At 50.7% G+C, this 18,293-nt stretch overlaps 1 protein-coding gene across 2 annotated transcripts in view; it reads left to right on the top strand.

Moving 5' to 3' along the window:
- CRMP1 (collapsin response mediator protein 1) overlaps window positions 1–17,445 on the top strand; it is a 79,043-nt gene extending 61,598 nt beyond the window's left edge. For both annotated transcript variants that reach the window (XM_044226233.1, XM_044226234.1), the window contains exons 9-14: window positions 2,308–2,464; window positions 3,716–3,857; window positions 4,735–4,905; window positions 10,612–10,791; window positions 13,057–13,222; window positions 16,376–17,445. In XM_044226233.1, the coding sequence (XP_044082168.1) occupies window positions 2,308–2,464; window positions 3,716–3,857; window positions 4,735–4,905; window positions 10,612–10,791; window positions 13,057–13,222; window positions 16,376–16,467 (908 nt within the window). In that variant the 3' untranslated portion in view covers window positions 16,468–17,445. The remainder of the gene's footprint in view (window positions 1–2,307; window positions 2,465–3,715; window positions 3,858–4,734; window positions 4,906–10,611; window positions 10,792–13,056; window positions 13,223–16,375) is intronic.
- The last annotated feature ends 848 nt before the right edge of the window (window positions 17,446–18,293 follow it).

Here is an 18,293-nt window from a genome sequence, read left to right as displayed (position 1 = left end):
ACCCTGAGATCATGACCTGAGCCCAAATCAAGAGTCAGACGCTCAACGGACAGAGCCCCATGGGTGCCCTGAGACCATGTATTTTAAAGAGCTCTGTATTGTTCCAGTTCTGTTCTGGTTGGTGGGGGAGGGGGGTTCTCATCAAGTCAGTGCTGGGGCCGCTTGCATCAGCTCTGGGATCCTGCCCACCCTCTTTCTGGTCCCCTCTGGACACATCATCCTGGGTCTCCTGTCTAGGGCCCCATGGTTGGTGCCTGCATCCAGGGTCAGGTGTGGGGCCCGTGCAGGGTCTTGGGTCTGGGTTGAGAAGGAAGAAGATGGGTTTCCAGAGCCAGGGGTTTTGGGCGCAGCCCCATGCTGGACATCAGGAGAGTGTGGTTCAGGAAGCCAGTCACCCAGCTCGAAGACAATGCCCCACTGAACCACACCGAGCGTCTGCTGCTTTGTCTCTAAGATGTGAAGTCTTCAGGCTCATAGATGAGAAGTCCTTGGCGGGATCCCAGGGCTCCATGGGTGTTGGATGCCATTCTTTGCTCCAAGTTGGCTATTCACTTCCTGCCCGGGTGCCCTCACCTCCCAAGTAGGACCCTAGTACCAGGCTACCTGCTGTGCTGAGGACCGTTGGAGGAGGGCTCAGTGGGCACATTCTGGGGGCAGGCCCCCAGCCTCCTCAACAGGGATGTCCACAGTCCCCCATCAGTCACCAGACCAAGAATGAAGAAGGATCCCAAAGCAGCTTCCATCCCAAACTCAGGGAGAGAGAGAGAGAATGACAGACAGACCAATAGACAGAGGAGGGGTAGCACACATTATACGAAGGCTGTGGCTGGTGGACATTTGCCAAGGACAGTTACCTTTGTGCCTGGGCCCTCGGAGTTGCGGGTCAGTGCAGAAGGCGGGGTGGAAATCAACAAGCCAGCAGCCGTCACTGAGCAGTTGCCGTATGCCTGAGCCTCCCTGTTTCTCATGGGAGCCCTAAATGGGAAGCATTACTAACTCTATTTTTAAAAATACCTTCAATAATATATTTTTAACCTCATGCATCCAAACTCTTACTTCAACATGCAATTACATGAAAAATATTAGAGATATTTTGTGTTACTGTGGTGTGCTGTCTTTGAAATCTAGTGTGTCATGTTCCAGCCCGTCTCAATTCCGACCAGCGTCAGGGGCTGAGAGCCGCATGGTGCTGGCGGTTACTATGTGGGGCCAGAGCCACTGTGAACCCACAATACCTTGTCTTAGTATTTTTCAGGGAAAGCTGGCAGAGGCATTGAAAGAGAGCACTCTAGTAGACACAGCTTGCTTAGAACTGGCTCCATTTTAAGGATAAGGAAACCGAGGCAGAGCAGTGACAGCAGTTTGGAAGCAGTAGTAAGGACGCAGGTCCTGGCCACGTGGAGGGATATGGTAGCTGCCAGTCCCATGTGGCTGTTTCCATTTAAATTATGTAAAACTAAGTACAATTGTAAATGCCTTCCTTGGCTGTGCTAGCCCCATTTCACGTGCTCAAGAGCCACAGGAGGCTAGCGGCCGCCGTCTTGAGTGGCAGGGAGAGAGAACATTCCCATCGCTGCGGGACTGACTCTCGGGCAGCCTGGTCGCTGCGCCGGGCCGCCACGGTGGCCTTGGGCAGATGCCTGTATCCAGGCATCATCCATCTCTGTGAGCAGACCTGCTCCCTGGAAGGCAGGTGGGAATTCCTGGAAAGTGGATGTTCTGGAATTAGCCCTCAAGGGGTGGGTGGGTGGCTACACAGCCCAGCTCCCTCGCCGTGGGGGTGGGATGGCCCTGAGGTGCCATCAGTGGTCTCCAGAGGCCCTGGTGGCCCTGAGCTGCAGGTGCCCTTGGCCGTGACTCAGTGATTATACACCTGTCCTTGGCTTCTCTCTCAGCCTTGTGTCACCTCCTCCATCCCCAGCTGGTGCTGCCTTGAAATCACCCCTCAAGTAAAACACTTGAACTCGACCCCTTTGCTGGAAGATCGGCTTCTGGCAGAATGCACACTGAGACAGCCGATCCCATCCCTGGGCCTGGAATGACAGGTCTGCCAAAGGGCCTAATGGTCCCATCCAAATACGAAATGCATTACCAGTCCGGGAGGTTGCTGGGGAGGTCAGCCGATGCTAACTGCCTGGTGGCCCAGAGTCAGCAGACTTTGTGGTGATGCAGGGAAGAAGGACAGATGACAACTTGCCCCTCAGACCATTGTTCTCCTGTCTCTGACCCTCTACTTCTATGCTACCCAAGCCCCCTCACCCCAAGAGACCACCTGTCCTTGACTGTATGTTGTGTTTGTCCCCACAGGCCCCTTGGTGTTTGGCGAGCCCATCGCTGCCAGCCTGGGGACGGATGGCACCCACTACTGGAGTAAGAACTGGGCCAAGGCAGCGGCATTCGTGACCTCCCCTCCCCTGAGCCCAGACCCCACCACGCCTGACTACTTGACCTCCCTGCTGGCCTGGTGAGAGCCAAAGGGGTGGCTGGTGGGGAGGTCCCAGGTGCACGGTGGTATATTGGGAAGCACCCAAGATTAGGCATGAGAGTCCAGGATTCACCCTGGGTTTGTCACATAACCTGCCATGGCTTTCTGCTTTGGTTTACCTATCGGCAAAGTGGGGGAGAACATTGTATCTGGTGTGGGGCTGGTTATAGACAGTGTAGGAATATGGCCTGGAATTGAGGGCTCAGCATGTGGCTACTGTTTCTTGCAAAGCACCCCTGGGTATGTGCACACAGTAGGAACACAGCCACATTGGTCCCTTCCCTGCTGTTGGCCAGTGTGAGGAAGTAGCACTTAGGTCAAGAGAATGCTAAGTGGTGAGGTGTACAGGCTGTTCTGGAAGCAGAACCACATGCTCAGAGCCAGGAGACTTGCAGAAGGCTTCATGGGGGAGGCAATACTGGGCCTGGAGCTAGAGGATGAGTAGGAGTTTGCTGGCTAGGAGAGAAGTCCTGGCTTCTGGTCAGAAGGAGCGCCAAGGGGGTGTGAGGGTGTGTGCCTACCCTGGAAACCTCTTTCTCCCGTGCAATGCAGAATCCCTTCACTTGCATATCCACGGGCTTACTTGTTGACTGCAGCCCCATGTCTGTGGGGCAGCTCCAAGCCAGACAGACTGCCATCTCCCCCACAAAGCTGCTGCTGCCACAGTCTTGCTCATCTCTGAAGAGGGCAGGACACAAGCCAAAGGCCCCGGGATCTGACCACTTCTTGCCCCCTTGGCTGTGGCCATCCTGGTTCACCTCTGACAGGCCTATTTCTGTGCTGTCCCTTCCATGCCCATGAAATAGTCTATTCCCAACCAGCACCCAGATTTTAGACCCCAAGTCAGACCAAGCCAATCCTCTGCCCAGAGACCTCCAGGATCCTTTCCTTTCAACATGGAAGAGAAGTCCCCACAACAGGCCCCAAGGCGAAGCCCTTTCTGGCCTCACCCCCTAGTGAACCTGACTTGCCACCTTTTTTGGGTGGGTGTCTGCTTTTCAGAGCGAAGAAGAGGAGGCCCACCTAGGGAGCATCACTGAGAGAGCCCAGAGCCCACAGTCACAGAGCCTTCCCAGCAAGGGGCCTTCTGATGTCACTCACCAATGCCCATGATATGCCCCAAATCCTCTCCCCAGAATTTCTTGGGGTTTTCATTTCATAGCCAGTACTGGATGCCTGAAGTTCAACCTGAACTCAGGTCTGACCCCTGCTTTGTTTTCATCCTTGCAGTGGAGACCTGCAGGTCACAGGCAGCGGCCACTGTCCCTACAGCACTGCCCAGAAGGCGGTGGGCAAGGACAACTTCACTCTGATCCCTGAGGGCGTCAATGGGATAGAGGAGCGGATGACTGTTGTCTGGGATAAGGCAGTGGTAAGGCGCTCCCTGTTTCTCTGTCCCCGGGAACATTCTAGAAGCATCCTAAGTGGCCCATCAAAAGCTAGCACATAGTGCACTGCTGGTTCCTTTTTTTTTTTTTTTTTAAAGATTTATTTATTTGTGAGAGTGCCAGAGTAAAGTGGGGGGAGGGGCAAAGGGAGAGAATCTTCAAGCAGACTCCCATCTGAGAGTGGAGCCTGATGTGGGGCCTGATCCCATGACCCATGGGATCATGACGTGAGCCGAAACCAAGAGTTGGACTCTCAACCGACTGAGCCACCGAGGCATCCCTGCACCACCGATTCTTAATGTTCCTCCCTTCCTTGCTTTGAGGCAAGAGAGAATGCATAAGGAGGGCACGTGAGGAAGGGTGTGACTCTTAAAAGAGCAGCACAGGTCCTGTGGGTTCCTTTGCAGTTGCAGGCCTGACAGTTGTCCTGTATTCTTTAAGGATGCAAAATGTTTTCCTTAGTTTTATGTGCCTGTAAAGGTGACTTTGTAAAACCTGTGCCTTGGATTGACATTGGGTATAGAGGGTGCTTATTGTATTAGGACACTCCACATCACACTCTGGTCCCTGACTTGAACCAAAGGTTTTCATTTTCTATTAAACCTGGGCCCAGTGGGCCAGACAAGATAGCACAGTGGCCATCGAGCAAAGGTCAGCATGCTTCTGCGTGGTTGGTTACATTTCCGCTCCAATGGGGCTAGGCCCTGGTGCCCTTTCAGATAGCCTGTTTTCAGCAGGGGAGGAAAAAATTTCAGACTCCTATCGAGGACTCCTGTCCACAGGCCTAGGTTTTTCCCTGCCTGCCCTTTTCCCAGCCCTGTTATGGGAGCGGCTCTTCTCATCAGCAGATCTTGCCTTTAGGCTACTGGCAAAATGGATGAGAACCAGTTTGTTGCTATCACCAGCACCAACGCAGCCAAGATCTTTAACCTGTACCCCAGGAAAGGGCGGATTGCCGTGGGTTCGGATGCTGATGTGGTCATCTGGGACCCTGACAAGGTGAAGACCATAACAGCCAAGAGTCACAAGTCGGTAAGTCCTGGCTTACCCGAGATGCTCCTGATCTGGGTGAGCAATTCTTGCTTGGCAACCACTTTAGAAACATGTGCTTGAAAATGATTTACAGAGTTTCCAACCAGGATGTGATCTGATGTCTGGCATGACTCAGTCCTTCACGTTTCTCTGCCAGTTGGAGAGACTGGCTTTGAGCAGCCTCGGCTAAGTTACTGATGTGTTACTGATGCGTTCTCTCTCTCCCTCTCTCTGTCTCTCTCTCTTGGTGGGCTCTGCCCTGGACGCTGCATTCTCAAGCTCAGAGAAGTATTAGGTCCAAGATTCTTTCTCCAACCTAGTTATCAAGCTAGAAAGGGTTTGATCTCCTATCTCAGAAATCTCCTTCTTCACGTTGGGGTCACTGCTAACACTCAACAAAGGAAAGGGTTGGGCCTAGAGCCCTCTGTGTTTGAGCACACTGCAGGGGTGCATGCTCTCTGAGCTCCAGGGCACCAAGCCTATGGCCATGGGTTATTTCTGTGCTTTGTATCCTATGTGCCCTTGACTTTCTCACTCTGCCAGCAAACCTAGGATGCAGAGACATGAGTCATCTTCTCCTCCCTCATTGCTTGCTTCAAGCCTGCTCTGCAAGGGCAGCTGTAATCTTGGGTCCAAATTAATGTCCACATTAATGTCCTAATGTCAGAGACATAGAAGACCACATCCTGTACCACGGCCCACTATGTCTGTTACAGGACACAGGCCAGTGGGAAGAGTGTGTGCACAGCCCATCATCCTGTGAGGGTCCTCATTGTCACACAGGCACATCTTCCCAGCCTCCTAGGGGCTACTAGCCTACTAGGAGAGGTGAGACCACATGCATGAGGACAAGGAAGTTTCATAAGAAAGTGACAAGAACCCTTCGTAGCAGTTCATGGGCTTGGCCCCCAGGTCTCAGGGAGTTGGCATGGGGCTGTAGAAGTCTTGTCCCACTTGTCAGCTGGCTGTTGTGTTTATGGTAGTCAGTGCTCCCTAGTGACACACTGGCATCCTTCACCCCCCACTTCCCATCCCTGGTGACAGGATCAGGAGGAAATGAGACTGAGATCACCTCCCTAGAGAAAGGTGTACCCCATTCTCCACACTTACCACCTCGCATGCACACGATCCCACTTGAATCGCTGTGAATGCTGTGATGTGTGTGTGTCAAGTGGGGTCTGGTCCTATAGGAGAGACACGTGTTCCCTCGTGGGGTCAGGAAGGTGTCCCATCAAGAGAACTTTTGAGATGGTATGGCAGGTGGCAGGCCGTGGGCCACCCCACCTCTCACTGCCCCTAAGCCCACACCCAGGTGGACACTGTGGTGGTTTGTGTATTTGTGTAGTTGTGTATTCAGAAGGTTGTACATCCTCCCAGACCCATTAGCAGTCACTCCCCATTCTCCCCTCTCCCGGTCCCTTTTGACCAGGGATTTGATTTCTTTCTCTCTGGATTTGCCGATTTTGGACCAGTCACAAAAAAGGAATCCCATAGTGTGTGGCCTTTCGTGTCTGGCTTCTTTCATTTGGTTTCACGGTGTTGAGGCTGGTCCACACTGTGTGTGTGCTTCTACTTCATTTTCTTTTTTTAAAGATTTTATTTATTTATTTGTGGGGGAGGAGAGAGAGCATGGACAAGTGGGAGAGGGGCAGGCAGAAGGACAGTGAGGAGCAGACTCTCCGTTGAGCAGGGCGCCCTATGTGGGGCTCAATCCCAGGACCCGAGATCATGACCTGAGCTGAAGGCAGAGGCTTAACCCACTGAGCCACCCAGGCGCCCCTCTTTTTTTTTTTTTTTAATTTTATTTATTTATTTGAGAGAGAGAGAGATCACAAGTAGGCAGAGAGGCAGGCAGAGAGAGAGAGGGGGAAGCAGGCTCCTCATCCAGCAGAGAGCCCAATGTGGGGCTCGATCCCAGGACCCTGAGGTCATGACCTGAGCCGAAGGCAGATGCTGAACCAAAGAAGCCGCCCAGGCCCCAGTACTTCATTCCTTCTTATGGCTGAAGAACGCTCCCTTGCCTGGATAGAGCACATTTATCTCTTCATGGACATAAACGTATTCCCCATTTGTCAGTGTCCTGCTATCTTTTATAGGACACAAAAGAACCAAGGACCAGTAACTGCCTTCTAGGGTAGCGACGAGGGACCTGGGGCTCCCAGATGGGAGATGACAATTTTGTTCATTTTTTTTTTGTTGTTTTTTAAAGATTTCACTTATTTATTTGAGAGAGAGAGACAGAGACAAAGAGAGACAGAGCATGAACGGGTAGAGAGAGAGGGAGAAGCAGATGCCCCACTGAACAGGAACCCTGATGTGGGGCTCGATCCTAGGACCCTGAGATCATGACCTGAGCCAAAGGCAGATGCTTATTCCAAACGAGCCACCCAAGGCACCCCAGTTTTGTTCATGTTAATTGTTATCCTTTGCACTGTTTGAATTATTACATCATTCACATATTACTTTAAGGCAAGGAAACAACTTTTAAAACCCCATGTAGTGGCCAGATCTCGAATGTGGCATCTGTAGGGGGTAAGCCAGAACCTCGTAAGAGCTCCCCGATTAGGAGGGGCATGATAGTGCACATCGTGTCCTTCCAGCATGAGGAATAGTGGGCCACGTGGGGCCGTGTGAGCCAGGAGGTCGGCCAGTCTTGACCGGTGGCTCAGCGGCTTGCTTCCTCACTGACTTCAGAGCGTCACTCATGCTCCGTATTGGGGCTTCATCGGGACATGAGTCAGCACATAGTGGGTCTCTTTAGGGTGATTCAGGAAGCATTAGGTTAGCAAACATTACAGGTGAGGGCAGACCATCTGCCTGGGTCCTGGGAAGCAGCTGCTGACCCAGAGTGTGTCTCAGTGTCAGCAGCTGTGGGTGGACCCAGTCGTTTCCCTGAACCCCCGAGCATGCTCCCAGAATCCAGTGGCAATGATAAGAGAACCCACTGGCCGATTACAAACAAGTAGGAAGAATGGGTATCTTTTCTATGAAGTAATTCAAGTGCATTTTGAAAAATAGAATGGAAGTCAAAATCCTGTTCCTAGTAACAATAAAAACTAAAGACTTTTATAAATACAAGTTCTTTTACACCAAAATGATTCAGTAGAGCAAACAACAATTCTTGATAATTTCATCTGTTGGTTTAAAGCAATGCCATCAGAAAACTCAATGGAATTGTTGTTTAGCTGGAAAAGCAGAGGTCCTCAATGCTAAATGTGAGACTAGCCAGATATTTCTGGAACATAAAGGGGCAAGCCCTGCTCACCCCAGTTTTTCTTCTTCTTTTTTTTTTTTCCTAAGATTTTATTTATTTATTTGAGAGAGAGAGAGAAAAGGGGGAGGGGCACGGACCCCTACATGGGGCTTGATCTCACAACCCTGAGATCATGCCTTCAGCTGAAACCAAGAGTCAGACACTGAACCGACTGAGCACACAGGCACCCTCATCGCCGTTCTTGAAGCAGGTTGTATAGTTACAGTCATTGAGGCAGTTTGCTGTTCGTAGGACAGAGGGCACATCCAGGTGGCAGCCCGACCACAGACCACAGGGGAGAACTGGGTTTACAAAGCAGGAGGAAGTTGAGACTGGCCAGACAGAGGCAGTTATCAGCCAGTGGGTTCCAGCAGTAGATCTAGAAGGCCAGACCTCTGCCATGCTCTTTACCACAGAATGGACTGAAGGTTGAAATGAAAGCTACCAAAGGATTAGAATAAACCGTGTGTTTAGAAATGATAGTTTTGAAGGGGAGAAGATCTTTCTAAGCCAGACACAAAACTTAGAAAGCGTGAAGAGGACGATTAGCTTGTGTGAGCATTGACTATGTACAAATTAAACCAAAAAACCCCACAGTGTGGCATAAAAATAATTATAATTATTACCTTGTATGAGATCCCAAGGCAGAGGACAGACAGCCAGGTGAGACTCAGGACAAAACAACGGATAAATTCCCTAACATCACAAGTGTTCTTAGAAACTAGGAAGAAAATACCAAGAACCTAATAAATAAACAGAACCTAATAAATAAATAAATGAACCTAAAAAAAAACCAAAAAAACAAAACCAAACTGTGTGGAAACACAGTTACGCAAGAAGAAATATACAAACAACGTATACAGCTTTCAAAACAGACCCAGTCTCACTAGTAATTAACTAAATGCAAATCTCAGGAGTACGTTTCTCACCCACCCAGTGACCGAGACCCAGGTGGTTAATGGGGCACAGGTGGGGTTGGATGGCAGGAGGCACGTGAGGGAGCACAAATCTATCAAAGTTAAAAATCCACTTACTCTTTGGCTCCAACTCCACACCTAGAAAGGGGCTCACACATGCCAGTGTGGACATGCAGAAGCGTGGTTCAGTACGGGCTTCAGCGAAAGCAGGGAAACCATCCGGTTTTCCATCTCTGGGAACTGATAAATAAATTCTCCCTGTAGGGAATACAGTACGGCGGTTTAAAAGGTGTTAAAAACAGTTTTAATAGTGACCTGTGCCAATATGGAACAATCTCTGAGGTCAGGAGAAAAATTTGGGTGAAACCCATTAGTACGGAGCTCTTGCAATGCCGAGACCATTGTTCATGCTCCAAAAATATCCGGGGGCTCAGGAGACTCTCTTTAAGGCAGGTGGCTCAGTCTGAGATAGCAGAGAGACCTACTTTTTAAAATCAAATGTCGCTTGTGCTTTTTGATTTTTCATTTTACTGTCTAGATGACCTACTTTTTAAATAATAAAAAAAACAGTTGCCCAGTGGTACTTAGATTCCCCTTAGGGTTATGAAAGGAACGGGTATTTCTTTTTTTTTTTCCCCCCAATTTATTTATTTTCAGAAAAACAGTATTCATTATTTTTTCACCACACCCAGTGCTCCATGCAAGCTGTGCCCTCTATAATACCCACCACCTGGTACCCCAACCTCCCACCCCCCCACCACTTCAAACCCCTCAGACTGTTTTTCAGAGTCCATAGTCTCTCATGGTTCACCTCCCCTTCCAATTTACCCAAATTCCCTACTCCTCTCTAACGCCCCTTGTCCTCCATGCTATTGGTTATGCTCCACAAATGAGTGAAACCATATGATAATTGACTCTCTCTGCTTGACTGATTTCACTCAGCATAATCTCTTCCAGTCCCGTCCATGTATTTCTAAGAGCATATTTTCTCTTTCAAATTAGCAAAACAAAAGAAAGAAAGAAAGAAAGAAAAAATATAAAAATGACCTTACTCTGTGCTGGAGGGGAGTTTACGGACACGAAATCAAGGAAGTGTCTCTCTCCCCCGCTGCCCTGTCACGGTTGTTGGTTGGTCTGATGCCTTTGGAAAATAACTGGGCAATAGGCAACATGTACCCTACCAAAGCTCAATATCTCTTAACCCAGTAACTTAATTATAGAAACTACCTTAAAGAAGGTATTTTTTAAAAAGACAGAAAAATGCCCATTGTGATCAGAGCAGCCACATTGCCAGACAACAGGGGGAGAGGGGACGTGTTCATGTTCATGGTGCCGGAGACAAAACCACCTTCAGCCTAAATGCCCAAGGGTGAGTGAGGGCTGATTCTGCTGAGGAAGGCACACAGAAGGGAAGAAGACAGGGTTCCAGAGAATGTTTCCCGAGGGCGAGTGCAGGAAGTGCCCGTGAGAGGACATCCGGAGGGTTCCACCCCTGCGGCAGGTGGTAAGGGCTCTGCTGTGCTTCTGGCCGTGCAGGCTGTGGAGTACAACATCTTCGAGGGCATGGAGTGCCACGGCTCCCCGCTGGTGGTCATCAGTCAGGGCAAGATCGTCTTCGAGGACGGCAACATTAACGTCAACAAGGGCGTAGGCCGCTTTATCCCACGGAAGCCTTTCCCCGAGTACCTCTACCAGCGCGTCAGGATCAGGAACAAGGTGAGTGGGTCCAGGGTGTGCAGCGTGAACAAGTCATGGCCACAGGAGCTGTCACCCTGCCCTGCCAGCGTCTTGGGGCATGGTCGATGTCCCAGGATTTTGCAGACTGTAAAGGGGTGTGCCCATGTAGGATGGGAGGGGCAGCCGGAGTAACACTGAATGGAACTGTTTTGGGGTACATGTCCCACATCATCTCGGCTTTCTGGGCAGCCCCTCCTTGAGTGTTAGGACCCTCCTGTGGGTCAGACTCTGGTGCTTGAAGCAGTGGGCTGGCCAGTGTCACACAGCAGGAATGCTGGAACCTCTAGGCTTTGCCCTTCTGGGAAAAATCACCCCCAGGCTCCTCAAGGGATGGCAGAACGGCCTCTCACACCTTTCAGACCTGCCCTCTCTTCTTGCCTCCCCTGCCTTCCATTCTGCATCTCTCTTTCCCGCTTTCCTGGAAGAGTCTCGGCAGGGACACACGATGCCCCGTTGAAGGGCATGTCACAGGCTCCATCCATTCTCCAGCATGGCTCACGGAGCTTGCTCTCAGTTCACGGAAACTCCCCCTGGTGGCCCCATCATCTTCCTTAATTGGGTCCCTCCTGTCACTCTGGCCACCTGCTTCCCACACTAAATGGCTGACATTTGCTGGAAAGGCCAGCTTGTGTATGTGTGTAAATGTGTGTGTGTGTGCATATATGTATCTATACATGTGTATGTGTACTTCTGTGTGGGGGTGTATATACCTACATGTGTGTGCATGGATGTGTGCACACAGGTACATGTATGTGCATGTGTGTGCATAGATGTTTGGGTATGTGCACGTGTGCATGCATATATGTATGCACAGCTGCGTGTGGGTGTGTGCACATTTGTGCACAGGTGTGTATGCATGGATGTGGGTGTGCAAGTGTGCGCATGGATGTGTGTGCACATGTGTATGTGTGGGTGTGGGTGTGGGTGAGCAAGTGTGTGCGTGGATATATGTGCATGGATTGTGTGTACATGTGTATGCATGGACATACGTGTGCACATGTCTGTGTGCCCTCCTGTGTGTGGTCCTGCTTTTCTTGTGCTTCATAAACCACCCCTGCTACCACCACTGATTTTGATGGAAAAGCCTGGAAACATGATACCCCAGACTCTGAGGCCCACATTACAATGCTCGGGTCTTTCTGTGTCCTGTAGGGTGTAGCACCCCGGGTCAAACATTCCAAATCACACAGACATTGTGTGTCAATTAGGGAAAGGATGGACATAGAGAATAAGCAAGATCAATCTGAGAAATGGCCATTAAGAGCTGAGGTGGCTGAGGGACCGGAGCAGGATGCTAGAGATAAGGAGACTTGTACAAACTCCAGGCTGCGTGCCCATTGAGGGGCACCAGCACACTGGGGCCAGCTTCATTTCCTTTACATTGGTGTGACTCTGAGGCCTGTGGTTAGAAGCTACATCCACAAGAGCAGGTGCCTGGTCTGTATGCTAGGCCCTCATCCGCAGGGACCAGGAGGCTGAATTCCCGTGCAGGGCACTCCCTCCCTATGTGCCTGGGGGCAGAGGACAGGAGCCACACCAGGTGAGGGACAGGACCTGAACCTGTCTCTGGCGGAGCTGAACTTGGAGGAGGTCTCTGAAGGTCATGGGGAGGCAGGTTTGGAACTAGCTAGAATGGAAAGATGCCCAGAGATGCAGGAAGCAGGTATTGTGAAGAGGAGAACAGAAAGGTGGCCAGACCTATAGCCAGGGATGTAGGGCTTCCCCGGGGCAATGCTCGACTTGTGGGGATGGTCCATGCCCCACCTACCAGAGGGTCTGAGCAGATGTTCACTTCGTGGTTTCCCTGAGCTGGCTGCCCTCAGAGGTGGTCCCATCACCCCACCATGGGCTAGATGTTCTCCCTTCCTCTCCCCCTCCTCCTTTCTGGAATCACCTCCCAAATAAACTAGCTCCCCCAAATCTTTGTCTTGGGCTCACCTTCTGCAAGACCATAGATGATTCAGTGGTCCTTGAGGGAGATGGGGCATGCAGGGAAAGTTTTTCCTCTTGAAAATGGGTTTGGGGTCCTTTTGTATGGAGCTCTGTGTGTGTGTGCATATCTTTGTGTATTGGGTTATATAGGGGTGCATGCATATGGTGATGTGTGTACATGTGTACCCACACGTGTGTGCATGTCCCTGAGGTGCCCTCTGGTCACTGTCCGGCCACAAGGCTCTGGCCCGCCTGAATGGGAAGGCTCAGGTGTATCTTGCCCATCTGTCCCCCTCCCCTTCCTCTGTTTAGGTTTCAGGGTTACAAGGTGTTCCCAGGGGCATGTACGATGGTCCTGTGTACGAGGTCCCAGCCACACCCAAATATGCGACTCCTGCTCCTTCTGCCAAGTCCTCGCCTTCCAAACACCAGCCCCCGCCCATCAGAAACCTCCACCAGTCCAACTTCAGTTTATCAGGTAAGAGGTTCCCCATGCCCATAGCACTTCCGAGTAGTCCCCTTGGGCTACAGAGGAGAAAGCAAGCAACAGGTGGGGAGCCCCATCTCCTCCCCTCCTGGGAGTGCCCAAACGGGTGGGGGTAAGTCAGAAAGCAGAGGGGCTCCACAGGGACTACACAGAGACACCTAACCCTGGTGATGAAGTCTGCACAAAAATTGGCCTTGAGCTCATCCTTAAGCATGCCTTCCACCGGAAGCTGAACCTGGTCCCTCGGACCCTAGGATGCTGCAGTTTCAACAGTTCGCCACATGAGGGCACACATGCACACGCTGGAATTGAATGGGAATTTTGTCCCCCGGAAATTTTGTCCATGGGAGTATTTGAGGTTTTAGCGTGTTTCTACGCTGGGCTATGTTCTAGGAATATGGCGATGGATAAGACACAGCTGGGCAGCCCCCAGTCTGCTCCGGCGGGTTAGCAAATATTGTCTTAAAGGGCTGGAGGGTAAATGGTCTAGGTTTTGTGAGCTAAGACGTAAAAGTTAGGGTATTATATTAAGTAGCCATTTCAAAGGCAACCATTGAAAAGTGTAAAAAAAAATGTAAAAAACTATTCTTAGCCCATGGACTGTACAAAAACAAGTAGTGGACAAGATTTGTCTGTGGTCCCTCGTTTGCAGACTCAGATCTAACAGGAATGAAAACCATTTAAACAGAGAAGCTAATATGTTTGGAAAATGAGAATGGGGAAGCAGAGAGAGAAATGAATAGCCATTTAAACTGTGGGGTGACAACTTGCCCTCCATCTGGGGGAGGGTCCGTCTCAGAGATTGGGCAGTGGGGGATATAAATGGTGGTGGTGGGATCCCCATTTCAACTTATCTTACTTCTCACAAGCCTTAGTGGAAGAGTTTCTCACACGATGAGTGTGATTCAAGTCTTTAAAAAGAGCTAGTATGTTTTCCACCAATGGACCCAAAACACCACTCACGTATTTCATGGGATGTTCAGTCAGCACAATGGGGATTAGACACAGAGCCAGGACAAGCCATGAGGGTGAAGAAACGTGGAGTTTGCAGACTGGACCTCTTCTCCAGTCACAACTCTCGATCGTTATTAGGTATGGGGGGGATGGGGAACCCTGCCCTTTTAGAACTGGAGAAACAATGAAATGAACAGTCTGTGGGAAGGGCTTGCCCACCAACCCATGCCCCAGCTCAGCGCTCGCTGGATCCAGTACCCACCGCGCCGCTCCAGCCTGCCTCCCAGCAGGTTAGCAGGTGACTTCATTTGCTATCAGCACCATAGGGACTTTCTGACATCAGGAATGACTTCATAGGTGCCTTTTCAATACCTGCTTAATGTCACTTTCTAGAGATACAGCTGATTGAGTGCCCTAAGGTTCTTGTGACCAACAGGTGCTATCAGAGTAGCGCACAGGTAACCAGCAAGGTGGAGGGGATTATGAGGGAAACAGGGATTGAGCACTAAGCCTGATCTCTGGTTCTGGGACTTGAAGAAGTTCTTGGCTTACCAGGAAGACACAGTGTCTACCAAGGGAGCTTGCCACGCTACACCCATAGTGACTTTCAGAGATCAGACATGGTGGGGATGGAGGGTACTTTGTCTCTGCTCCCCTCACTTTACAGAAAAGGAAGTGAAGGCCAAGGGAAGGTGGGTCCGATTCCAAATCCCCCAGATTCCAGACACGATCTGTCCTGGAACCTGTCTCCGGACTGGACTCCAGTTTCCTCTCATGCCATCCCTCCTGGCTTTGTCCATCAGTCACTGCTTACGCACCGAATCCATATCTGCTGAGCACAGGCGCTGTGCTCGATGCTGGAACTTTACATCTTTAACGGCCAGAGAATGTGTAAGGTTGGAACAAATGGTTGTTTTGCAAATTGAAAACAAAAAATATGATGCCCCTCCCCCATGCAGATGTGGCCACTGCTAACAAGGTGGGTAAATCCAGGTTCAAGTAGTTCTCATGCATGCACGCACGCACTCATATGTGCACACCCACATGTGCACGCCTATGCATACTGTGCAAAAAACACCTTTGGAGCCTTGGGCACTGCTGTGTGTTGTTCTAACTCTTGTAGGAGCCCGAGCTGTGGAGACAAACCAGTTGGGGCTGAAATTCTGGCTGGCCTGCCCTCCAGCTTTGCCCCCACAAAGTGCATGACCTGAGCTTCCAATTCCTTATCCATACATTTGGGGTAAACACCTCCCCCTTCATAGGATTGCTGTCTACCCTAAACTCAAACACACATATTAAAGCACCAGGCTTGTGCCTGCACACAGTAAGCACTCAATAGGTGCTTGCCCACGTGGTTCAAGAACATGACGCCAGGCAAGAAATAGTGCAGGGTGCTCAGGGCTGCAAGGGGGTCACCTCAGGGCCTGAGGAGGGCACACAGAGGAGAGAGCAGTGAACCCCATGGATGTTGGGGAGACTTTGCAGAGGTGAACCTGGACTGAACCCCACAGGGTGGAGAGGCTTGGAGGGCGTATTGGGACGAGGGCTCAGCCTCCCTCATGAGTAGCCTGTGGAACCTGTCAGTGGTGACTGGCTCTCTTTGTTTCTTTTCTTACTTTTCAGCATTCCAAGATTCATTGTTTATGCACCACACCCAGTGCTCCATGCCTTACGTGCTCTCCTTAATACCCACCACCAGGCTCACTCATCCCCCACCCCGCCCCTCTAAAACCTTCAGCTTGTTTCTCAGAGTCCACAGTCTCTCATGCTTTGTCTCCCCTTCCGATTTCCCCCAACTCACTTTTCCTTTCCTTCTCTTAATGTCCTCCGTGTTATTTCTTATGCTCCACAAGTAAGTGAAACCATAAGATAATTGACCCTCTCTGCTTGACTTATTTCACTCAGCATAATCTCTTCCAGTCCCGTCCATGTTGATACAAAGGTTGGGTCTTCATCCTTTCTGATGGAGGGATAATACTCCATCGTATATATGGACCACATCTCCATCCATTCATCTGCTGAAGGGCATCTTAGCTCTTTCCACAGTTTGGCGACCGTGGCCATTGCTGCTATGAACATTGGGGTACAGATGGCCCTTCTTTTCACTACATCTGTATCTTTGGATTAAATACCCAGTAGTTCAATTGCAGGGTCATAGGGAAGCTCCATTTTTAAATTCGTCTCTTTCAGGTGCCCAGATCGACGACAACAATCCCCGGCGCACCGGCCACCGCATCGTGGCGCCCCCTGGTGGCCGCTCCAACATCACCAGTCTGGGCTGAAGGCCGATGGGCGGATGGCTGAGCTCCAGCGTGAAGCGTTCTAGGAATAATGTCCATTCCTTTCCCTGTCAGGGTTTGGGAAACCCGCAGTTTTATTTGGTACTGATGGGGGGAAAATTGAATGATGTTCTTTCCTCTCTTGTTTAGGAAGAAGTGGTACTAGTGTGGTGTGTTTGCTTGGAAACTCCTTGCCCCACGGTCGTGTGTTCATGCTGACTCCACTTCAGAGCATGGGTCTCCATTTCCCTCCTTAGTGAACACAGGTTCTAGCAGCGTCTTGTACTGTCCCTCCCACTTCTGACTCCACGGGCTCCATGAATCTCTGGGTGGTTCCTTTTGCCCCCTTGTAGCTGTTCTAGGATAGTTGATGCATGTTACTAAATTATGTGTGCAGTCTGTGAGCGCGTCTGACAGGACATCGCCGAGGACCCACGTAGACCCAATGCCGAGACCTCGAGCCCTCAGGGGTGATTCCAGAACTCTCCACGCAAAGATGTTTACTCATTGTCCCCACCCCAAGTCCGCCTGCCCCACTCCTCCCCACCCCCACCCGCCTCGAGAACCTTCTGTGAATTCTCAGAGAGGCAGGGGAGCCTTCCAGTGTGTGCAGAGAAACACCATCCACGTCCTGTGTCAGAAACCCTGGTCTCCGTGGCACTTGTGACTCGCCATGCCGTCTTCTGGTCTGTGTGTGTCCTTCCAGCCAACTCCGACTTCAGGCCTAGCCAGGTTCACACTCAGAAAGGGGTCTCCCCACCCCCATCAGGGCTGACAACGATGGGGTGAGGGCTGCTCCCCGTGGCCCCGCTCCTGGTCCCTTCGAGGTGGTTGACGGGGCAGTCAGATTTTTAAAGTTTTGTACAAAGTTTTCCTTTGTAATCACCCCCATTTTTACTTAACAACTGACTTATCGTGGCTCTTATTTCTGAATTCAAAGCTTGTGAAAAAATAAAGACAATAAACAGCCTGCTGGCCCGACTGGAGTGTTTTCTTTGAAGTGTGGCTGCTCGGTTAGGTGCAAAAGCCCAGCACCCCTCTTGTGATGACTGGTGCATGGTGGTTGCTTCCCAGGACTCATTCTTGGTGGACGCTGGGGAAAGCAGAGGAGGAAGGGGAGGGAGCCAGTCACGAGGTGTGGAGTGTTGACCTTAGACCCTGAGGTCATGGTGGGAAAAGCAGGAGACAGGTGACTTCTGCAACGTGGTTTGAAAGCCCATGTCTATTCCCTCCTGCCTGGCCCATCCTTGGGGTGCTCTTTTCTTGTAGCTTACGGTCTGCCTCCGACTGGGAGCTCCAACCTTCTAAGCAACACATTTCTCCCCTTTGGTTCCATGAGCAGATACATATTCTGAGGAGTAAAAACTTGGGCAAAGTTGCTTATCCCATTTTGCCACTAGTAGTAGTGATAGTGGTGATGGTGGTGATGGTAGTAATGATGGTGATGGTGGTGCTGATGGTGCTGATGGTGGTGGTTGATGATGATGGTGGCAATGGTGATGATGATGATGATCTTGAAGGTGATGGTGATGGTGGTGATGATGAGAATTATGATGATGATGATAGTGATGGTGATGATGGGTGCCGATGGCAATGGTGATGATGATGATCTTGGTGGTAATGGTGGATGATGATGGTGGTGGTGATGACGGTGATGGTGATGGTGATGATGGTGATGGTGGTGATTGTGGTGATGATGGTGGTGGTGACGGTGGTGCCAATGACAATGATGGTAACAGGTGGAGATGGTAGATGATGATGGTGGTGGTGACAATGGTGATGGTGATGACAATGATGGTGATGGTGATCATGCAGGCAGCACCTGTGTG

The sequence above is a fragment of the Neovison vison genome, chromosome 11 (genome assembly GCF_020171115.1).
Source record: "Neovison vison isolate M4711 chromosome 11, ASM_NN_V1, whole genome shotgun sequence".
NCBI lineage: Eukaryota > Metazoa > Chordata > Mammalia > Carnivora > Mustelidae > Neogale > Neogale vison.
The sequence above is the reverse complement of the archived record's forward strand: the minus strand, read 5'-3'. Positions and strand labels throughout refer to the sequence as shown.